This window comes from Cyrtonyx montezumae, unplaced genomic scaffold, assembly GCF_038088225.1.
Source record: "Cyrtonyx montezumae isolate F1298 unplaced genomic scaffold, pur_monq_1.0 scaffold_0, whole genome shotgun sequence".
NCBI lineage: Eukaryota > Metazoa > Chordata > Aves > Galliformes > Odontophoridae > Cyrtonyx > Cyrtonyx montezumae.
This window is the reverse complement of record NW_027071824.1, coordinates 48973878-48998585: the sequence shown is the minus strand read 5'-3', so window position 1 is coordinate 48998585 and position 24708 is coordinate 48973878. Positions and strand designations below refer to the sequence as shown.

The 24708-nt window shown below is 38.5% G+C and overlaps 2 protein-coding genes across 2 annotated transcripts in view; one reads left to right on the top strand and one right to left on the bottom strand.

The window, feature by feature from the left end:
• NT5DC1 (5'-nucleotidase domain containing 1) overlaps positions 1-24708 on the top strand; it is a 126311-nt gene that overhangs the window by 18373 nt on the left and 83230 nt on the right. The gene's annotated exons all lie outside the window — the stretch shown is intronic.
• On the bottom strand, positions 986-7195 carry COL10A1 (collagen type X alpha 1 chain). The gene is made up of 2 exons (XM_065736895.1): positions 7054-7195; positions 986-3051 (listed from the first exon to the last, which is right to left on the bottom strand). The coding sequence occupies exons 1-2, from the start codon at positions 7193-7195 to the stop codon at positions 1169-1171; spliced, it is 2025 nt and encodes a 674-aa protein (XP_065592967.1). The 3' UTR covers positions 986-1168.

Here is a 24708-nt window from a genome sequence, read left to right as displayed (position 1 = left end):
TGAACTAGTTTTTTTTACTGTAGTTTACAACGTGTCAAACAATGCTGAGGTGGAAACCTGAAGGGAGGGTGCAAAGATAGAATCAGGCTTTTTACATTGGTGCCCAGTGCCAGGACAAGAGGTAGTGGGCACAAAATGGATCACTCAGGATGTACCATCTGTGTTTCAGGAAACACCTCTTTACTATGCCATGCTGTGAATGTTGGAGAGCTGGAAAAGATTGCTGAGTGAGGTTGTGGAATCTCCTTCCTTGGGAGATCTTCAAAAGCTATATGGGCATGATCCTGAGCAACCTGCTGTGGATGTCCCTGCTTGAGCAGTGGGGTTGGACCAGATGACCTCCAGAGGTCCCTCCTGACTTTAACCTTTCTGTGATTTGTACCCTTCAAGTCAGGTTGCTTTTTTCTATTGTGGAAGTCTTAGATCTTCAGTAAGAGGTTATAATTTATAAATCTACCTTTCTCCAAGGGTAACTTTTCCCTAATAGGGAAAGCTGAACTGACTTAAAACTGGCCTATTATGCATTGTAGTCAGGTTTTATTTTCTTGACTCTTGTTTTTCAGCTTAAAGATGAAGCTAGTTGATAGAAGACTAATGGTGAAGAAGTATATTAACTGGTTATTATGATGACCATGTTGCGTCTGAAACAGTTTACTTTTGAATTAACTAAAGGTATTATTCAGTGTACACTAGTGTGGTCTAGAGTCTTGGAACGGCTACTTAGAATCACAGAATCATAGGGGTTGGAAGGGACCTCAAGAGATCATCGAGTCCAACCCCCCTGCCAAAGCAGGTTCCCTACACCAGGTGTACTGCAAAGAGGTGTACTTTACATGTTAGTGAGAAATGACAGTTAAAAATTCAAATTTATTCCCCCCCCTTTTTTTTTTTAAGGAAGATAGACAGGTGTATTATATTAATTCATAAAATTTTAATGTTGCATTCAATTGGACAATTGATCATTGTTCAAAACAAATTTCCCATGACAAGTTTCTAAAAACATACAGTATTTTTCTACTAGTTTTGAACCAATCTCTTTACCTTCTCACTCTCTCTTCAGTTTCTATTGCAAAATTAAGTTACGTGACCAGGTAAGGACATATCAGATCAGTGCCCAGTTAAAATGTCCTGAAGTAGAATATGTCAGGACATTGTAAGTGGGATATTGTTAGATTTGAGCAAATAGGAAACCTGAGAATGAAGAATGAACATACTCAGAGGAATAGAGACCATTGGATTCTGAATTTGGCAGCTGGAGCCACACTTGATCATTCTCCATGAGATCAATGACAGCACTGCCAGAGGCCTGGTCAAGATATCCTTTCTGGTATTCATCATAAGTGTACATGACTGGGGAACCATTTTTATAGAGTGCAACCCAAACATTTGTTCCTTTTGCATGTACATGGTAGGAGAAATAGTACAGTCCAGGGATCCTGCAGGTGAAGATTCCTGTCCTGGGATCGTAGTGTTGCTGTCTATTGTACAAGATTTTGTCAAATTTGATAGGGACTGTTGCTCCAGGGTAGGCTTTCGAGAGAATGGCAGTGAAGGCAGACACTGGCATTCCTGTGAGAGCTTGATTTACTCCTGCTTTCATGAAAGACATTCCTGATAGTTCTCGAGACTCTCCTTTAACATAGCCTTTTGGGGTTGCAGATTGGCCAGGGGGACCAGGAGGACCTGGGGGACCTGGCAAGCCAGGCTCTCCACTATTGCCTTTAGGCCCAGGGGGTCCAGGTGGTCCCATGGGTCCTCTTAAGCCTTTTGTAGCAATACCTGCTGGGCCTGGCTGTCCTGGTGCTCCTGGCTCACCTTTTACACCAGGGGTTCCTGGCATGCCAGGGGGCCCAATGGGGCCTCTGATCCCAGGTATTCCTGATGGTCCTCTTGGGCCTGGTTCACCATTAATACCTGGCACTCCCTTAACTCCCTGTGGGCCAATTGGACCAGGCAAGCCAGGTAAGCCCGCATGGCCAGTGTCTCCTTTTTGTCCAGGGAGACCTGGATGTCCCTTAGGACCAGCAAGACCCTGCTCGCCTGGGTGTCCTGGTTTTCCATCTAATCCTGGTAGACCTCTTTCACCCTTGGCTCCTGGGAATCCTGTAGGGCCTGCAGGGCCCATGTCACCTTTGGGTCCGGGTAGGCCATTCTCACCAGGCAAGCCTTTGTGTCCTTGAGGGCCCATATTTCCTGGTTGTCCGGCAGGACCTGGTTCTCCCGGCACACCAGCTGGGCCTTGGTCTCCTTTAGGTCCTGGAAAGCCAGGAGGTCCTTCAGGTCCTCTGTGTCCCTTCATCCCTGGCAATCCTGGCTTTCCAAATCCTGGAAGACCTGGGGATCCAGGCAAGCCTGCAGGTCCAGGGAATCCTTTGGCTCCAGGGATGCCTGCTGGTCCTGGTGGTCCCATTGGCCCAGGCTTGCCAATGCCAACTTCTCCAGGTTCTCCTGGTGGACCCTGGGGGCCAGGGATACCAGCTGGTCCATGTGCCCCTGGTAGACCTCTGTCACCTTTCATACCTGGCTGACCTGGAAGACCATTTTCTCCAGGCTTCCCTATCCCAGCAGGGCCAGGAGGGCCTTGGGGTCCCTGTGGGCCTGGAAGACCCCTGTTACCTGGGCGGCCTGGAACGCCAAATCCCATTTCTCCTTTTTGTCCATTTATACCAGGAATACCTGGCTCTCCTTTCTCACCAGGGAGGCCTCTTGGCCCTTGAGCTCCTGGAGGGCCTTGTGGTCCTGGCTTTCCTGGGACAGACAGTCCTGAGGGGCCAGGATTGCCGGGGGGTCCTTGTGGCCCTCTTGCTCCTGGGGGCCCAACAGGTCCAGCTTCTCCTTTTTCACCATTTAATCCTCTTTCTCCTGGCTTCCCTGGTAGACCCGGCATGCCTGGTTTTCCAACAGTAGAGAATCCAGGTGGTCCTGGAGGACCAGGAGGACCTTGGGGACCAGGGCTTCCAAACCCTGGTTTTCCTGCAGGACCTGGTTGTCCTCTTGGTCCAATAGGGCCTGGGGGACCAGGGGGTCCTTGTTCACCCCTTATCGGCACACCTGCATGAGAAAAAACAAAGTCGTCCATAATGTTTTGTAGAATCTTCTAAATTGTAAAAGTCCTTGCAGATTTGCACATTTATTTCATGGTGAAAAATCAGCTTCATTTGGATTTCACAGAAATCAAGTTTTTTAACATCAGTGTTGTTGACTCAGAACTTGAGCTGACTTTCACAACAGAAGTGACCTAAGAGTCTCATATGAATACATAACAGGTGCAAATATGTTGGGAGTTGTAATGTGTGCCTTTTTTCTAAAACTACTTTGTGCCTTTTGTCTTTACCTTCCACAGTGAGCCATCACTCTGGTGTTGTGTTGTTTATGTTTGTTTTATCCTTTTGTAAATAAATGAAATATTTTGAAGTATTGTTATCTTAAAGATTTTGTTGGCTGTAATAATTTCACATGGTGACAAGATAACTGATATTTCACTGTAGTGTAGTCAGAATCTTTTTTGTCTTAGCTGTTAACAGCAGGTGGAGCCACTTAGCCAAATGTTACAAATAAACATGCTCAAAACTGTTTACTCTGTACTTTAGGACATTTTGTTGCTTCCTGTTGGATTTAGGATGATGATTTTAAGATGTTATGGAGAAAATTAACATAGATATTGTGAGCCTATTTCACTTTTTTGGAGCAGCTGGTATCACTGTAGAAAAAAAAATACAGTAGTTATTTGTTATGTAACCTGTGGCTAGTTTTGAACGAAAAAACAAGATGGAAGTAGAAATAATATTTTTGTTTGTTTTTTGAAAGAATAATAATAATAAAAGCTTTGTATATGAAACACATTTGATTTGACATTGGACCTGCAAGGTTTCTCTCTTCCTGTATTACTAAGGAAATTGTTATTACCTATCAACTTCGGATAGTACATTTTCTTTTTTGCTGATGCATAAAGGCAGAACAAATGCATACTGTTCTGTTTTGCATACATTCCTATCTCATCTGTCTTAAGTCAGAGTTAAGAAAATATGGGCAAATTAAAGCTTTCATGGAAACACCTAAATAAGTACTGAGCTTGTCAATAGCATGAATTCTACTTTACTGAATTCAAAACCCAGCATTTATGCATACAGTTTGCTGGAAGACAACAGTGACCCCAGCCAGATGTACTTTTTTATAACTCAGGGAACTATGTTCACACCTACCAAGTATATTCTGTTCTTTAGGAGACAGAGTGAGTTGAATTTCTGCAGTGAAATAACATTCGTGTTATTCAGCGATGTTCAAGTGACATGCTGTTTTTACACTTCCCCTAACTGGTGGAAATGAGGAAGCAATTGCTTCAGGCATTGGTTTTGGAATGCTTCTCTTTACTGCTTTTTAGTATGTTTTAGGTGCAATTTTGTCAGTCCTAGATTTGTAAAGTGATGTGTGCTGCCTTAGGCAAAAGCTTCAGTGTCTTTTGCAAGTGTTAGCATGGAGGTTTTCTATTAGGAGCTGAACTATTTCAAAAGTGTACTGGTTTCAGATTTAAATATCTGGTGATTGTCCTTTCTAGAGATAGCAGAAGAGAAGTAATTGTTTTAATGTGGTATAGGTTTTACCAAGAAAATTGAAGCAGTGGTTGACGACTCATTTATGTGTCTTGGATGTATAAATCAAGTTACATCAGGAATGTCTGTCAAGTGCAGTGAAACCCTATTTTTAAACAGAATTAAGTTTCAAGGCTTCATAACCTGCAGTGAAGGGCTATTAGTTTAAGCACTGCTGAATGGCCAGGTTTAGTTCTATGATTATTCTCAGCCAGGACTTTTCACAAGGAGTTCAGAGCAATGTGCAAGTTATAAAGCTTTCTACCATTTCTTCAATTTGTATAAAACTTCATTAGATTTCAGTTGCTAAGATAAGCATATTCTGGAATTTTGTCCAATGTTATTTTTTTTGCTAATCTAAAATTAAAGAAAATACTATTTGGTTTTTTTGGGGATCTAGTAGGTGCTTATACAAGAATGTCTTTTACAGAGCTGTCATTTTTAATCAAGTGGTGGGAAATCTTATGCTTGGAATTTTTCTATGTTTTAAAGTAAATGCAGAGAGTATAGAAATATTACATCCTAGTTCTGTGTTTATGCTATGTAAGTACTGAGTGCTGATATAGAAGTGGGAGCATGCAAATAAACTGAGGCAGTTTCAAATTCAGAAAATTTTTCCCTGCTATTGACTACCCGTGTCTCCCTCCATGATTTGTCTTTCCTGTAGATTCTGCTGTGGCTGTAGTAAAGATAAATCTCTCAGTCCTTACATTTGTTGCACAGCAGGCCCTCACACATGCAGTGAGCCAGGTTCTGTACTGAATCTGTATACAGAAGTTGCTTGAGCCTAGCAGAAAAACAACTCTATGAGCTTTACAAAGGCAGTTTTAGTTTACTGTTCAGGCAGGTCTGCTAGAATGTGAACTTGGCACCTACAGAAATGAGCATAGCTTCTGTTAGGTGCTAGTGACTACCTGTCCTGGGTCACTAGTTTAGGCCCAGACTGAAATTTTGATTCTGGGCTGCTTTTTGACAGTGCTATACGAAACAAAAAGAGCACTTGGGTCACTAAATCACTGGAAGATGAGTGTGGTGAACAAATAGGAGAAGTAAGCTATATTCAGTATCTTTACATTTGCTACTTGCATCAGGAACAACTCACTAGATAATATAGTCAGAGGTATTAATTTGTTTTTATAGTCTCTTGTTTAATTCTTCAATGACTCTCTTGGATTGTAACCAGTGATTCTGTAACACAGTGAGCCCTCTAACGTTTTTCTGTAGGATGCTTGTTTTCCAGACTGAAAAACAGCAGTTTATTGTCTAGCCTTTCATTTTGCTACTTAGTCACCAAGATGAAGATTTGTCAAGTGACTTTGTATGACTGAAATCCTAAGTCTGTAAAATTGTAGGCTATTGCTGCTTTTGAGGTCTGCTGTATAATCTTTGCTCTCTTTCCTAAATGGATAGCATCTTACAATTATCACAGGTCTGTATAATCATTATTTAGATTAAGAGGCTTCACACAGATAAAATTCTCTGTTAGTGTAATATGGAAGTTTAATTCAGGGCTGTTTCTTTCCCATTCCCTTTTACCTCGTTTTCTATCTAATTTAAGCCTTTCTTTTTGTCTGAATTTGATATTTTATTTCTCCCCCCTCCTTTCCTAGAGTTTAAAAAAAAAAGAAAAAAATGTTGCCTTCAGAAGAATAGAAATAACTGAAGTATGGTCGAAGATAATAAAGTACACAGTATGCTTCACATGAAAAAGAATATAGTAGTGAATAAAATCATGGGAAAATGCTATGTGCAGGTGCTGGGAAGAGAAAGTGAAACTTTAACCTTGTGGAAACTCCAGCTATTAAGTCATAGCAGTAGCTGTTCATGTACCTAAATTCAGTCTGGAGTGCTGGTAGGATTCCAGAAATTCCATGTGCTGAAGTCAAGGGATAAAGCTGTACTAGTGTTTTGGTACAGCCCAGAAGAGCATTTTCAGTGGGTAAATTTCCCAGCCATGCTACTTTCACTTGTTTCTAACTGCAGAGCATTTTTTGAAAACGTCATCTGGAGGCAGTTTGGGTGATACCAGAGCAGTATCTTTGAATTCGCTGTGTGCTGCTCTTGTGTATCCAGTCCATAGGATTTGGCTAGAGCTACTCTGAAATGAAACCTCATAAGTGAGGGTAATGTGAATGCTATGTCCTGAGCAGCTACTCTTCTGCTCTCCAGGTCTGTTTATGTTTTCTAATGCAGACTAAAAACGTTCCTTTTCTAATGAGGTGTTTCTGTTCAGTGTCCCTCCAGCAGTTATTGTGTAACAAAAAGTTTATGCAAGTGTGCATTTTTTTCAGTGGAAGGCAACTTCCTGTGCCACTGCCAGTTCTTTCTTCAGTGATGAACTTATTTTAATAAGCCTGAATTATTAACTAAATGCCAATTGTACAAACAGTAAAATTCTGTTCATGTGTTGACCCACTAGAACTTATTTTATGTTAATTTATTATAAAAAAATTAGTAAACTTACCTTGACTCTTTACATTGAATGGTAGAAAGTGTGGTGGCCCCTTGATGCTGGACTGTTTCTGGTATCGCTCAGAAAAGTATCCATCGCTTCCATGGACAATGTTTAGACAAAACAGCAGCAGTAAGGATATTTGTAAATGCATGTTTCCAAATCCGTCCTCTGCTAGAAAGGGGAGAAAACATTATTTTAATTAGAAATTGATCAGTGCCTTTTACATAAATGAGTTTTCTTAAGCTATTAGTATTAAAAGTTTCAATATTTTGTGCTTAGTTTTTCCTGCTTTTATTGTCTGTGAAAAGTGCTATAAGGAGAGTGGAATCAGCATTGCTAACTAAAGATTTTGAGTTCTTGTATGTCTAAGATATATGTAAGAGATGGCTTAGAGGCAGGAATCTCACTTTTAGAAAAATAATCATTTTAAATAGGTGGCAGCCTACTTAAAACCACTAATTTCAGAAGTGGTAGTAATTTTCCTAATTACACCGGGGCCCAAAAACTAAGTTCAGGAGTCACATATATCAGAGCTCCTGGAGTGAAGAAAATGTTTCATTGGTAATACATAGGCAGTATACAGTGATGTTATTGCCCCTGTCTAACACTATAGTAAATTCCATGAAATGAAGTCCTGGCTCCTTAAACATCCATGGCAGAAATCTCACATTGCCTTCTTTGAAACCAAGTTTTTGTTTGCAGCCTTTGGATTGAATAACCTCAGTGACTGTAAAGATATTGTCACTGGCCGTTAAATGTCAACTCTCTTGCAACCCCAACCAGCAAAAAAATATCCTATAGACTTTAGCATTAAAACCACATAGAAGGAAACGAAATGATAACATACCAAAATGTTGTGGAGCTCCAATGCAAGGCAGTAGAGTGGCAAGTCCCCTTCTAGTGAGGAGTTCTTCTGCCACTGGTGAGTGAGCAGAAGCTGATGATTTCGAGTGTCACCCTTGAGTATTTATACGATTTTCACCCCAGTTTGGTGACTGCTGGCCATGAGCTCCTCCCCAAGAATCAGTAAGCAGTAATTATCTGTGTGTGTATGTGTGTTTTTTCGGGGTGGGGGGAGCTATTTTGGGTAGGGATTCTAGGTCCTGTTAAGCCTTTTTTTATTTCTTCTCATGGATTTCTTGTTGTTGATGAAATTGTATTGCCTGTAGTTCGTATTTTCTAAAATTTTGCATCCTTTCTGGTTTTAGAAATGAGAAAGGTAACATTGGAAAAGCTTGTAAGTAAGGTTTATGATTTTAGGTGCTTCATTTTGGTTTTTCGGTAAAGGTTTTAAGTAAAGAATTATGTATTTTGAACTTTGAGGCGTTACATTCAGGATTAAATCCTCTGAAGTTTAGAGATTAATTATGTGAGTAGTTGTTCACCAAGGTACCAAATTGAGAGCTTGAATCAGTTAAGATGTTAATTTGAGAGTTGTGCATGAATCTGAAGATTATTTTTAACCAGTTATTGTATTCAGATATTGTCTTCAAATTGTATTTCTAAGCTTCTAACTGTTTTGATACTGAAAGTACGATATTACCTGTTTTATGTATGCTGCAACTAATGTTTCTGACATTTAAGCTTACATTACGCTATGAAAACTATTATATTCAGTTGTAATAAATGTACTGAAATCTCCACTGCTGAAATATGCAAGCTTATCCAAGCTTATGCTTGAGTCTGATGGGACTTTTTTGATCCTTTCTGTTGTCAGTAATTATATATATTTTGATTTTAGAACGTGCTCGGTCAGCTGTAGCTACTGCTTTATTTTGACCAGGTGCATTTTGTTCCTGTTAAATTACTTCAGTTTAGTAAACTTGAGCTATTGCTGTTTTAGTGTTGGTGGCTCAATCTTGATTACAGCTTTTGGGTTATAGTTTGATTCTAGCCATTAAGAAGTTTGTTAAACTGGTATTACTTAATAGACTGTATTCAGACTTTGTGATTTCTTTCTGAATAAATAATGGAAACTGACAGTGCTTTAGTATCATCCTTAATTTTCAGTATTGAACAGTCAGCAGTTTTTAGTTTTGATTTGTTTGTGAAAACAACATTTAAGAATGGAAATGAGAGAATGAACAAACCTTTCTTGTATAGGACGAAACCATGCAACTAAATATATACTACATTTTTTTGTTGTTTTTATCAAATATTCTCAGCAAAAAGTACCCACATTTAAGCTGTGTTAAAATTTCTTTTCAACTGAAATTTTATTTTAAACATTGTTACATCACGTTCAGTCTTAGCTTCTCTTGCACTGAAGATTGGTAGGGGGAAAAAGGGAGCTGTTTTTACTAGAGTTAACTGGGCATGTGCTACAAGTTGCTATGATGAAGCTTACTTGTAAAGTTGTATTTATTTTATCATTTGTGGAAGCCATCTGGAGATTAATATCTATACAGAAGAATACATATGCACCTATGTGCTAATACCAATGGGAGAAATATTTTAATTATGTAAAGGATGCTATATAGACTACATACTATAAATACTACAGGGATATATTTCACCTTAGGAATACTAGCAAATAAACTGTGTAACCGTGAGTTCTCATGCATGGTAGGTACAGAAGGGACACCTGTTACCTTTCCAGGCAGTAGACTGAGCTGGTGGCCCTGAACTGTGCAGCTATCTTGTAGAATGACAGGTTAACGTGGGCTGAATTTTACCTGCTTTGTGTCTTTGTTTAATTCCACACTCTACCAGTGACAACTGTTTTGGCTTTTATGTATTGTGGCAAATATCCTAGAACACAAGTTACTGTACTGAAAGAGACCAATGGACCATCAAGTCTATTCTACTTAGAGTTGTGCTAATACATTTGTTTATTGGAGGACTGTATTAAAGTTGTATTTAAGGACTGCTGCAATATTCAAAGTATTATCAGACAGTTCTTTTCTTCTGTTTTTCTTCCTAGCTATCCTCTAAACAACGGTATGTTCCATTTTTGTAAATAAACCCATTCCTCTGAAGAGATCTTCAGACTGTTTTCCCCATTAAGCTTGTGTGCCCAATCCATGGTTTTCAGAGAATATTTGTATGAATGAGATGACATTTCTATTCTCTGTGTGCATGTAGTTGCTTTTATTGTTTTGAAGAAGGAAACCTTGTCTGCAAGTTGTTTGTGTAACATCTTAAGCTGTGTCATTTAAATATGGGTCTCTAAAAATTCAAGTGAGAATCCAGACATTTATGTTTGACAGAAGCAGCAAATATATGGTCTTAGAGTTCATTTCATCCTTGCAGAAAAGCAACTTCAGTCTCTTCTATTTTTTTTTTTTGGTTCACATAAATCCAAAAATAACTTTTGATTTTAAAACATTTAAATATATAGCCCTCAGTGGGAAGTGTGGTTGTTGCTAATTTGACAGTATTTGGTTAAGTTAGGAACAACAGGCAACAGTTCTGTGCACACACCAGTTCATGCTAATTTCTAGCCTAATTCATAAATACCCCCAAGGCAGACACACTTATGCTACAAAGGCACCAATAACGTACACTCCTATTTGTTCAGCAGTCTCACTTCCTGCCTTGTCTCCTCTTGGGGTGTGAGGTGAATAATCTGTGTCTTTGTGTAAATAGGGATGATTATGGGGTCAAAAGGTACATACAGGCAAAACTGTTGTCCTTTAACATTGAGCTCCACCCTATTGTACTATCTTGTGCTTCTACTTGGGTTTGAGGTTTTTTTTTATTGTGGTTGTGGGAAATAGAGGTGGAATTGGAATATGCTTCTTTTGTATGTATTCCTTGTTGCTATGGGTGTTTCCTGTTGGTAGAACACTAATATGCATTTAGCTCTTAAGTATGCCTTCAAAGGTTGGCTTTTTTTGTGTATATTTGCACGTGCAAAAATATGTATAGTAGACACACTCATATATGCTTATTTACAGTAACTGGACATTTTTTTTTAAAGGTTATTTTCATACCTCTGGTCAAGGTATAACCATGCAGACATTTTTGTTCTGTAGCTATGCACTTTCCTTTCTAGTGTAGGTGTCTTCACTCCCTCCTCCTCCCTCTGTCCCTCTACTGTAACAGTCAGGAATAACAGTGGGACACCTTTAACCATTTTGCCATTCTAGGACTTGCTTTTAATTTGGTATTGGCCTCTTCCTTCCATGTGAATGTAGCCATTGTAGTATTTCTTCAAGATTAGTCTTTAACTATGGCGTTGCTGAATTTAACTGCAAAAAGACTCAAAATAGAATTTCTGTGGACTGTATGCAGTAGTAACTGAAATCATGGAGTCCTTACTGCTGTTTAGTCATGTTTGCTGGCTAAGTGTTGCCTGTTCATCAGCAAGCACATATGCTTTCCAAAAACCCGTTTCTTTCTCCCACGGAGTCAGCAGAAACACGTCATAAAGTTTTATGGGAATGGCACTATGCTTCAGGAAGTGGGTACTGACTTTCACTGCAATCCTGCAAGTTATTCAAAAGGTTACACAGTGTGCAACATCGTACAAAGAAGTAGAGTGGAACATTGTAATTAAGCATAAACTGGAATAAAACAACCACATAGACATGCAGATGCACAGAAGCACATGAAGGGGGGAAAAATAAAAAATAAAAAAAATCAAGACACAGAGAAATGCTAGTCCAGGTTTTAAAAGTAGGAATTGGCAAAATATGTTCCTTATGCTGAACATTTTCAGTGTGATTACGTTTATTGTTTTGACTTAAAGATACTGAGCTACAAACTAGTGCTTTCTGTTGTAAGTCAGTTCCAATGTTGTTATCCACCTGAACTGAACTTAGAAAAATCTGCCATAGTCTGTGGTGAATTTTTCTGTATAGAAGTGTTCTACCAAAAACTTGTGTAAGCTTTAGTGGCCTCTAAGTAAGTTGTCTCTGGGGAAAAAAATCTTCAGCTTCCAATTTAAATTCTATTAACACAGGCAGTCAGGGATTTCTAGAAGAAATTTGAAAGCCTGCCATGAAAAAGAGAAGCAATTGATTTTCTGGTTTGCGCTTCACTTATGATGCTGTGGATACTCTGAAGTCATCTCTGCTTCGTGGGTTAAAACTGTACAGCTGTCCTTTTCCATCACAGAATCCTGATCAGTCTTCACACATTCATGCAGTAATGGCCAGGTGAGCTGTAAATGGATGTGCAGAGGAACAAAATGTTCTATTGTACCTTATTAAGTGGAGAGCACCAATACAGAACTTTTTCTTCTCCTTATTGTTCACAGTCAAGCACACTGAAAGAAATAAGAACAGGATTGTTTTTTAATTTGATAGGTGTTGGAAGTCTGGGTGGTTCTTCTTTGTTGTTGTTTGTTTTAAATGTGTAGCTTTAATTTGTTTAATTTCTGTAATCATGGTTTCACTTCATCATTGCTGCTACTTTGTATTTATACAGAGGCTACTTTATATTCCAACATTAGCTGTTTGAACTGAGTAAGGTAGAAAGCAACTTGGTGAAGAAATTATTTACCTCTCCAGTTGCAAGGCGAGTAGAATTTCATACCTCACTATATTTGTGGTTCCATTTCATTGTGCTTGTATAAAAATAAAATAATTTTCAACCATCTTATTAGAGAACTTATGATATTTGAATAAAAAGTACTAAAAAGAAATACTGCGTTAGGTTAGGTGTTTCCAGTTCCTCATATATGCTGCTGGCCTGACCTGAGTTTTTATTCATTTTCCCCCTCTTTTTGAAAGTAAAAACAACAAATGTTTATCAATTGAATGCATTAAATTAAAACTCATACCAGCATACCAGGTATGAGCTTTAAATAAGAACTGATTAGTTTTTAGATACTGAAAGCAGAAAGCTGTTTATATATGTTGATACTCATACTTTTTCTCACAAATGTATTTCTGATTGAGTACATTACATTCAGGAAATGGCAAGAGTTTCATCTTTCTGACAGTGCAGTAGAGCAGAAAGAAAAATCCACTTAACATTGTGCATAGTTTTAGGGAAAAAAATCAAAGGGTCTGAATGCTGAGTGATCTAAGCAAATAAGAGAATTTGGCTTTGGATTTTGTGGAAAGGGCACTACAAAACTATTTCTGATGCTGTTTAAACAAAGCCATTTAAATAAATTTCCTGTTGCTTTTTACTCATGAATGCTCATTTTCAGCTTCTTCTGTGATGCTGACTGCAGTCTTGGTGTATTAATATGAAGCTTTTCTGTAAGCTGAATTAATAAAATTGATTTTGAGTAAAATGCAATCAAACTTTACTGGGAATGCTGGAAGGAGGGAAGTTTGTTCTTCTATAAGTCCAGATCACTTCATAGGACGTGTTAAGTGATGTAAAGCACCTGAAGTGCATACTTGAAGTAGTGTAAGTGTTCTTTTTTGTTTGGTTGGTTTTGGTAAGTTTTTGATGAGCTTGATGTTTTACTTTAGTTTTTCAGCCCGTTGCCAACAACCTGATGTGTGACAGCAGAAAGAACATCCAGTTAAAACATACAAAATTGCTAAGTAGTCACAGTGTTGTTGTTTTTTCCTTTTTATGGGGGGAGGGGAGGAAGGAGGGATGACACTGTAGGGAGATCATTTATTTTATTTTAATTTATGCTTTGCCTTTCTCTGATTTTTTATTAGTATTAGTATTTCACTCTACCTCAGTAACTGTTGGGCTCAAAGTTTCTTTAAAGTAAGGTAAAGTAGAAGGACTGGCAAAAGAAGGGTGAGAACCACTCTTACTTTCCCAAAGGTGAACAAATTCAAGCAGCTTCCTCTAAAGTAGGGGAATCTTCCAAATAGTGAAAAATAACTGAGCTACTTTTTTAAGCATGCCCACTGGAGCAGACTGCTGAATAATCCTATTCATTGACCTTACCACCTGCTGTGGTTTGGACAATTGGCATAGAGTTGTTTTTAAGCCTTCATGTTAAAAACAGGTACCAAAGATGGGGAAAAAAAATCCAGACTTCTGGAGGCAGAACAAATAGAAGTTGTCTGACTTTACTATAAAAATAAGAGATTTGTTTATTTTGTTAACAATGTTAGGCATTTTAAGTATTGCTGTTTCCCTTTCATTTATTTGAATTGAAACATGGGGTAGTTCAGTTTGTGGGTGTACACAAATTTTATAGAATACTTTGTTTATACAAAAAATAAAAATAAAAACACAGTCTGAGTGTATGGAACCTAATTATTCATTATGATTATAAACAGGACTGGTTTTAGTTTGACTAACCTGTGATAGGATTTGTAAAAGCACTGCATTGTCATCAAGGACAGTCATAATTATCTGCTTATAATGAAGGGTTGGTAAAGTGGTTGCTTTGAATGTTACAGAAGATGCATTAGGGCTGCAGTTTTATAGGTGACACTGTATTACCTCATTAAGTCTCAAATTTTCAATTTTTCTTTTATAGGAGAAAAGTAAAAGTGTGAAGATTTTTTTCAAGTAATTTAGCCAGTAGGACTCTCACATTCAAAAATTGGTGGACTGAATTATGATTTTGTAAAAGTGGCTCTTATTTAGAGGTAAGGAGCATATAGATACTTCACAAACTAGCTAAATTGATCCAGATACCAGGGATGGATAGAGACTCCGAAGCTCAGGATAGGTGTCCTGGACAAAATGCAGACTTGTTTCCAATGGTGATGCTTTCTGACAATGCTGTTGCTGTGGTAAGTGGTGTGGAAAAAAATCCATAAAGATTGAACTCTTGCTGGAGGTGGCATTAAATGACATCAGTACCTTTGGATGGTGAGGCATAAGCAAGTAATGGTTGTTTGAATTATATGTGTTTGATGTGCTCCAGTGTGAATGTGCTTGAGCATTAATGAATTACTGAAGATCAGAGAAGTGAGAAGCAGGGAACTGAATTCATAAATCTCAGGTCACCTTCCAGGTTGTTAACTTATGAGCCATTTTCATCTGTGTGGTCTATAATAGCCAGTTTTTGTTCCTGAAATAGTTTATTTGGCAATAGCTTAGTAGGGGATGTTAGTGAAGGTAAATTTACTGGGGCTCAGTTGAGCAGCTTATGGAGCATAAGCAAGGAGTAGGCTGCTCTGCTGTCAGTAGCTGCTTCCAATGTCATGTGCTACTGCAGAAGACTGATGCTCAGTTTCAGGGAAGGTTTTCTAATGTGCTAGCACTGCTGCAAGTCTGGATTGGAAGATGTTTTCCACCAACCAGCAGTAACCAGGTTAAAATCAGGACACGGTAACTGGGGTAGTCACAGAGGATAGGAGGGGAAAGGAAGGAGTAATTTATCTGTTCATAAGAGTATTGGAGTCTGAAGTAGGTGATTATCTCACGCAACAGCTTTCTTAAGGAATACTTGTAGAACCTGTGGATTTCTTGAATAACAAGCTGTAAGTGGATAGAGGACACTGCAGCTCCTGATACAATAGCATTTACATAGACATCATTTTGTCTGTTTACTTCTAGCTGTGGATATCCTATTCATTGCACAGGAGTTGGACTATATGGCTTTCAGAGGTCCAAGTCTAAAGATTCTATGATTTTTTGAAATAGTGAAGATTTCTGTGTATTTCACCATCCTAGGTAAATATGTAGGTGAATCTATGTGGTGCGTGCATTCAAGAAAAACAAATGCAGCTGTAGTTGAAGTGTAACTGAGCTGGAAATTAAACCACCTTAAGCGTAGGCTCCTTAAATGGGCACAACTCCCAGCCTATCTGGCTATATACAGGCTGTTGGACCTTAGTGCTGGAAAGCTGAAGTAGTTTTACTCTGCTTAGCAGCCTGTCTGCAACCTGGATTGAGTTGCTACAAAACCAGTTAGAAAGGCAAGGCTTTGTGGTCAGCTTGTAGTCAGCTCTGAGCTGCTGTGGGCTTGAGCAATCTCTGTCTATGAGTATTATAGTTTCATTTCATTTTATTATACCTACTGAATGAATGTAGTATGACTTTGCAGTTCTTGAAAGTCAACTTTAGAAAAAAAATCTTTAGCAAAGGAATTCTGTTACTGAGGTTGTATTCTACTTTTCTTATTAGAGCTTAAAAAAGATTTAACTGTTGCAGCTATAGCACTGAAATTGTAGGCTCATAGAATGGTTTGGGTTGGAAGGGATCTTTAAAATCATCGAGTTCCAACCACCCCTGCTGGAGGCAGGGACACCTCCCTCTAGATCAGGTTGCTCAAAGCCCAATCCAGCCTGGCCTTGAATGCTTCCAGGGAGGGGGCATTCACAACCTCCCTGGGCAACCTGTTCCAGTGTCTCATCGCCGTCACAGTAAAGAATTTCTTCCTTATGTTTAGTCTAAATCTACCCTCATCCTGTTACTACGTGTTACATCCTGTTACTACTACATAAAACATCCCTCCCTAGTTTTCCTGTAGGCCCCCTTCAGGCACTAGAAGGCTGCTAGGAGGTCCCCATGGAGCCTCCTTTTCTCCATGCTGAAGAACCCCAGCTCTCTCAGCCTGTCCCCATGCTCCAGCCCTCTGATCATCTTCCTCTGAATTGTAAGAGAATGAGATAATCTAGATCATCCTGAAGATGATGTAAATTTCTGAGTGTGCTCTAGGAATCCTCTTACTGTAGTGAGCTTCAAGTATCGTGGTGTTCTTTGCAGATTCACCTTAGCCACTTCAACAAGCAGCTGTCTTCCCTTGCACTTATTTTAGACTGTCCAGATGATGCGGTAGATTCCAGTTAGAAAGCTAGTACTATTACATATTTGCAGAGAAAGAAAATGAAATGTGATGATCAGGAAGGATATTTAAGATGTATAGAAAATAAGAGGATATACAAGGGCTGCTCTGAAAATTATGCCTCCTACTTTTTGCTGTTGGCCCACAATGCTAGAGGCAGACATTGGTGGTATGACAGTACAGACTGAACCTTCCCAGCACTATTCCATTACATTTTGTTGTCACGTGACAAATAGCAGCAGTGGGGCAATCTGACAAAATGCTGTCTGACATGGAAGTGCATATGAAGCTAAGATATGTCACTGAAATCCTCAGCATGGGGAAAAAATGGCACCTATTGACCTTCACTGACACTTGCTGAAAGTTTACAGAAACCAAACAGTAGATATAAGCACAGTGAAGTGGTATGTGATGTGTTTCAGCAGTGGTGACAGCAATAGTGTGTTGCCTCTGCAGCAGATATTTATGAGCACAAGAGCAGGCTCTTGTTCATCACTGACGAAAATGCATAGCTGATGGTGGTGACTATGTTGAAAAAGTGTTTTGTAGCTGAGAATTTTCTCTGCCAAGTAGTATTCTTGTTTTCTTTGTATATCCTGTATTTTCCATAGAAATTAATACAAGGCATTACTTTCAGAGTGAGCTTAGTATATTAACTCTGAGGGTTCTGAGGCATCTGTGCTAGTCTGTATTATTTTTCAACAAAAATAATATAATTGAAGAAGAAAAGGAGTACAATGCGAAATCTGGGAAGCTAGGTATAAAATGAATGCTAGTATTTACTTCTTGCTTTTGTTACACTATATTCATGCTACTTTCATCTTGTCATTTATCATTAAACCTGATTAAACAATTAAGCATTACCTTCTTGACAGTGCATGGCTTTATTGGGTTATTTGGTTCTATACTAGTAGCAATGTAAAATTCTGTCTTTACACTTCCAATCTCATCCTGTATATGAAATGTTTAGAAAATATTTTTCATATTTTTATGTAACTGAGAAATAAATATTTCATTTGGCTGTAAAATCAAAAAGGATCCTTATTTACAGGAGATCCATCTGCCAATTTAGTAGGAAGTTACAGGAACGAGATTTGGAATTTGGTTTTTACACTGAACTCTTCCATTTACCAAGTTGAAGTATTTATATACAAAGCTGAATACCTTTAAACTCTCTCTGTTTGGTTGGGTTTTTTTTCAGAACGTAAATATAACACTGTTTGCCAGTTTAAATTTTAGGTCACCAAGAATGCATTTTAGGACATTGAGAGAGTGTATTGTTTCAGAAAACAAATGTCCTGTGTAACCTATGGTGGGAATGTATTTGCTTACATAAGTATTAGTAAGTAAATTAAAATTAGTAGCTTTTTTTTTTTCTTAGTTCCTTTTTATACTTTTCTAAATCAAGAGCTTTTTTTGGAATGCCCTATGTGCACAAATTGTATTGGGTTTTTAAGTGGGATTCCACCTTGGGCTGTGTTGAGGACCGCAGGATGTTTATGTGGACTTTACTAAGTTTCTGGCAGACTTCTTTCTTCCAGACCTTCATTGCAGTACTTTACCCCTGAGGCACTCTCGTCACTTAGAACTGTCTTTTTTGTTTGTTTGTTTGTGCACCAATAGTTTGCAGGTACTTCAGGGGAAATATATTTAGGCAAGTCATGCAGTGAATGTCAACTCTGCTGAGAAACTGGGAGCTGGCAGAAGCATGAGAAGAATTTCTTTGAAATGTGAAATAATCCCTGGACAACCAAAAGACTATTTAATATTACCATACAACAGTTGTAATAACTTTTCCAATTTCTGGGAATCAGGAGTGCTAAGAAAAGATCAGAAAAAAATAGCATTGACAAAGAAATGTTAATTTTACAGATGTAATGGGAGTAATGGACATAATTCTGTCATGTTCTCTCTAGAATTGCTTTGGAATGTTTGTATTTATACTGGATCATCTTCTGGAAGTAGAAAGGAAGACCTCACTGTGAAGATTGTTTTCTTAGGTAACACAAATCTGTGGTTTGTAGAGAACTTGATTAGAAGCTGTTGCAGTGGTCTTATCTTTCAGTCAGTCGCTTAGAAATAATTGATTTTTGAAACTCAGGGTCTTATTCAACCGGAGTCAGAAAGTCATCCAGTAAAGGATCTGAATACCTACCCTCAGAGAAGCCTCTCTCCTGAGCTGTTAACAGCTGTCCATAGGGCTGTTCATCTTTACATTAACTGTAGGAGCAGGGTGATGATGCTTCGAGTGTCTTGGTGCACTGTCTAGTATCTGTGGGCAGTTAAATTTGAATACTTAAATGTGTACAGCTGCAAAAACCCTGATGATTATAAGATGATATCTGCTGAAAACAAAATGTTTTTTGCTTTCTGTTATAGTTCTGTTCAGGAATGGATCATAGTATGCCAACTCTCAACAAACCTGGCACCTATTGAAATTTAATTGTTCAGTGGCTAGTAAATACCCATTTTTCTGGAAGTGGGGTCTACAGAGATCTATTCCAACACTGATCAGCCCTCTGATGTTTTTTTTTGAATGATATTTATGGCCTGAATCTGTATTTAACATAAGTTAATTTTTAGGTTGTGTAAGATATCAGTCCTTAGTTTCTGCAGTCAAGCTGATGGTCTGTCCAAACCTTCCCAGCTCCCTGTTCCTCTTCAGCACAGCACTTACATCTGCTTAGGCATTTACATCATGTGCCTGCCCTCTTTGGTTGTATATGGAAGGCACATGAGTATATCTTTTGTTCATCATCTCTGCTTTCACTGTCTTTAATTTTGCCATCCTCTGAGAAATTAAACTAGTGCTTTGGAGAAGTTTTAATTTACAAGCACAGCTGCTTCCAGCTTGCTGTATTTTCCCCACATGATTTCTTCTTTTTCAGCCCAATCAATTACAAATTTTGCATCTACAGAATTTTTTGAAGGTAAGTATTACGATGTTCCCAGCACCTTTTGAAAAACATGGTTTTACCTTTGAAATGCAAAAGCAATGGCAAAGATAGTAAGAATTTCTTTTTTAATTTCTGTTTTCACAAGATCTGGCATTTGTCTTATTTAGTCTGTGACAAAATATTTGCTCTGTATTTTGGTTACTGTCCTTCAACACTATGTCTTAGAATTGTTCATATACTCTGTAATTTGAAGCTGAGTGGACTGTTGATTTTGTACACTTCTATATACATTTCAGAATAATCTTTAAAGTACTAAATTGGTTGCAGGTATCAATGCCTCTATGGGGCATCTGTATGAGGAGGAAAAAATTTCAGTGATGTTTTTGGGATCTAATTATTACAGCATTTAACTATAGAGAAAGGATCAGACTTTTAAGGCTGTTCAGATATGACTCTTACTCCTTACATAATCAGAATTAGACATCTTTTTATAGGGGTAGGTATCCTTTTTTATAGACATCCTTTTTCTGTTCTTTTTTTTTTCTTTTTTTTTTTCTGCCCTTTGTTTCCTCATGGATATTGTCATTAGGCAGATATTAATGATTTTCACACGTACATCCTTCTAGCTTTTCTTTGTGCCTTCATGCTGGGAATCTTGGCTACCAATGTAATTTATTTGAACACTGCTGTTTTAATAGTAGTAAATCAAATGGTAAGTAAAAGTAAAGGTGATCATATGTCAGTAGATGGAGTAGATAGTTACCTTTTCACTAGAAAAGTAAGTGTTACATATTTCATGCCCAGAGCATTTAAGCAACGTATTTTAGAAATGAATTTTTTTTTCTGCCTCTCAGTTATTTTTTCTGTGCATTTCTTTCCATCTTCCACTCCTTTGGTCTTGCAGTCCTCTGTGCATTTGATGCTTCCTTGTACTGTTTGCTGTGTTCTATCAATGGCATTTAGTATGGCATGAACAAAAGAACTTGCTGCTGTACCGTCTGTCAGCTCTTCAAACTTCAGGAGCTCTTTTGAGACAGGCAACATGAGTAGAGTGACAGTCTTTTTCTGAAAAAACAGGCCTGAGCTGAGTAGGTGATAAATTTTCAAAGTTTTCTGGTTGGAAAAGAGACTTCAAATACTGAGTAACTGCTGCATTGTGTGGTATACTCTTGCTGTGAATGGTCTGCGCCCATTGACCTTTGCTCCTTTTAAATAGAATAATTTAACTAGCACATGGTTTAGAACTTATTTTAGTCTATTTAAGCACCCATTCAAAAACAGTATATCCAAAATTCAGTATTTAGCATCGTACCACAGAAGAGGCTGGTCTGTCTGATGAGTCACTTTAGAATGTGTTCCTATGAAATTGCAGCCTGAGTCATGAGGATGATTAGAGACCTGGGGCACTTGTACAAAGAACAGCTGCTGGAACTGTGTTCATTCAGCCTGGAGAAGGCTTCAGGGAGACCTCATTACAACCTTTCAGTACTTAAAGGGAGTTTATGATCAGGAGCACAGCCAATTTTTTCTGCAGTCTGATAGGGTAGAGGGAAATGGTTTTAAACTAAAGAGATTTTGGTTGGATGTAAGGAAAGAATTTTTCACTTAGAGGGTGGTGAGGCACTGAAATACATTGCCTAGAGAAGCTATGCCCTATTCCTGGAGGTGTCCAAGGCCAGGTTGGATGTGGCCCTGGGCGGCCTGGTCTAGTGGATGGCAGCCCTGCCCACAGCAGTGGTGTCAGAAGTGAATGGGCTCTAAGGTCCCTTCCAAACGAAGCTTTCTACAATTCTATGAAATGCCAACAATCTCAAAATGAAAGAAAGAATCACTACCTACTTAAGGTGAAAACTTTTGATTTTCTAAATTTGTTACTATAATATCCTCCCGTGGTGCAAACAGAATTTTCGGACTTAGTCTTAGAAGAGTATCTTTCTCATTAAGAGCAGAATTTCATTTTGAGTTTGAGTACTAGTCTGGATGGTGTATGGTGTAAAAATCAAATTTTATATTTCTCACTCCTCCTTCCTGTGCACACAAAAGAGAAGAAAACCTGCCTTCTTGTCTCTGGGGTCTGAGAAGCTGCAGAGTGACTCATGCTTCAGGTGAAATGTTTGTGTTGTGGTGACAGCACAAAAATGCCATTTGTTCATCAGATCAGCTTTAGAATTCAGGGCATTTTTCTTTTATGTCCCTGAACTTGACAGGAGGTTCTTCCAGTAGGAAAAACATGTGGATGTTATTGTATGCCTCTTGTTTGAGGTTTCTTCTTGCAGTTCCTCAGTCACTTGTTTTGTTTTAGATTCAGACTTGGTGAGAGTGAGGACACTTCTTGCTATCTGAGAAATCACTATCACTACCAGGTTTCGCAGTAATTCTCTAGATCTCAGCATGTGTCTCCAGCTTATTCTCCCTTGAACAAAACATTATTTTTAGTATTCTTATGGATGATGTCAGATTGAGTCATTACAATAATCCATTTTGACTCTTGTAACACAAGCCACAGAAGCTTGTCCAATAGCTTTTTTTTCAGCTTGAAGCTTGTTTTTTAAATGAGAATATATGTTTAAAGGCATAACATCCTAGCCATTGTATAGCTATGTATTGCTCTGGTTTCTTCACAGACCGCTCTTGATTCTCAAGAGGAGAAATCCTACGCCACATTGCACAGGAGAGCTACTTTTAGATTATTTGTCATCACATCTTTCGAATGTTTGACATGTTTGTTTTTTTCTTTTAAATTTGAATTTGGTAATACAGTTTTGTGTAATATCACTATAGTATGTTATTTTAGCAAAATTAATTACACTGTCTTCTTTTGAATTGGGAGACTCCTAAGCTAAGCTACAGGAGCTTAATTTAGAAGGTTTATCATCACGTTTCAAAATCTTTCTGCACTCTGAAAAGCAGTGGAGATCCAAAAAATTATTGAAGTGGTTTTCTTTGTCTGTTTTTTGTTTGTTTTTCCAACTTTTACAACTCAAGCAAAGCTAATATTATCAGTCTGTCATTCCTATCTCTTTCCTTTCAGCTAACAATGGACAAGTAGTGGTAGGAACCTCAAAGCGTGCAGTGTGAAGAGAAGACCTTGAGCTGGGAGCTCTTCCCCAAACCACCTCATGTGGACTGGTCAGTCTGCACCTTCCAGTGTACATACTAGAACTGCTGTTTCTCCCACCCCTCAGCTTCCATGCTGCCAAGACCCCTATCCAGCTGTAGCCTTTGGGTACCTTACTTGTACCTAAATTTGCTGTCCCACTGCAGGCTGGTATGAGGTCAGTGTACACACCCATCCCAGAATAACGTCACACCACAGCTCCATTTGGAAAGGAGAATTTGCACCTCCACAATTAACAAACCACTTTCCTCCATACACATATTCCAGGAGTTAGTTGGACTCCTAAAAACTTGTCAGTTTAATTCCTTGGTCTCTAATGAGAGCTTCCCAGGAGATGTCACCTTAAATAACTTGAAGTTTGCACTCCTGAAGTTCAGGGTCCTCACTGCTTTTTGCCAAGCCCATCCTCCGAATCCCAAACTGGCAGATCATGGTCATCACAGATGGGAGTGCCTCCAGTCTTGACCTCTTTAACACTCACCTCTGCATTGGTGAGCACCAGGTCCAGAAATACTTCTCGATTGATTGATTTGTCTAATACCTGGACCAGAAAGTTATCCTCAACAGACTTCAGGAGTCTCCTGGATTGCTTGCAGTCTGCTGTGTTGCTTTCCCAGCAGATATCCAGGAGGCTGAATTTCCACCACTAGGATGAGAGCCTGAAAGCATGATGCCTCATGCAGCTGGAACATGATCAGAAACATGATCACCCTTGATCAGGTGGCCCATAGTGGATCCTGGTAACCAAGTGTCCTTTGTCCATTTCATCCTTAATTTTTACCCAGAAGCTCTTGACCTGATTATGACTGTTTCTCATAGGGAGCTCTTTGCAGTCTATCAACTTAACATAGATGGTAACTTCCCTACTTCTCCTTCCCTGCCTGTTTCTTCTAAAAATCTTGTAGCTCTCAGTTGTAGGTATCTATTGTGTGATTTGTCCCACCATGTATCCACTATAGCAGTTGTGTCAGTTTTTCCAATTGCACTATGGATTCCTACTCCTCCTGCTTATTTTCCACGCTGTGCGCATTGGTGTAGAGGCACTTCATCTGGGCTGTTGACAGTGTTACCTTCTTTGAGAAGCCCTTCTGAATTTCTCTGAATCTGAGTGTAGTCCTTAAATTTTTTCTGTCCTCAAATATTTGTTGCCATTTTTTGTCTTATATGCTTATATTTCAGGCTTGTTGATAAATGCACACACACAAAATCATGTTATCCTTTGTTAATTATAATACAATTCAGCTGAACATGAATTTCAACCTTTATTGCCAGTCAGAATAAGCAATGTTTAGGAGTGAGATTTCAGAGAAATTTAGTGACAATAGCACAGTGTGCTCTCCCTGAAAATGTACTATGCTTGTAAAGTTGAAGCTTTTTTCTCCCTTTCTGTGTATAGGGTCGTATTATAAATATGTGCACAGTTTGATCTTTTAGACTTCAGTGTAATTAAATATTTTTTTTCTGTTCCAATTTCCACTCCTCCATTGTCAGTTTTTTAAATAGCAGCAAATCAGTTTGGTCTTTCCCCCATGATACTTCTTGCCCTCACACAGCCCTTTGTCTGTATGGCTAACCTGTTAAAATTGGTTTGTACCTTTACAAGTAACTTGAATTTTGTTGGATTAGCTGACTGAGACATTTAAATCTGTAAAAACAGAAGAAATGCCCACTGGAGCTGAGCTCCTTTTAGCTCACTATTCTGTCTCTGACATCAAGACCAAATGTATTTCAGGAAACCACGTGAGCTGGAAACATCATGTGCAGACCCTTTCATTCACATGTCCTAACATTGTTTGTAACAATCCCATTCCCATGTGTTCTGCATGGGTACTTGGTTACTTAAAAATCTTCTTCTGACAATCCTTAGTCATGAAATGATGTTGTCACTATTAAAAAGTCTAGAACTTAATGCTTTGAATTATATTTCTTCTGTGTGCATCAAAAATAAAGTGTAGAAATACAAGTCATCTAAGTTTACCATCAGAAAGAGTTGAATTGGAGAGGAAAATAAGCTCTTAAGGTAAAATGTAAAACTGTTC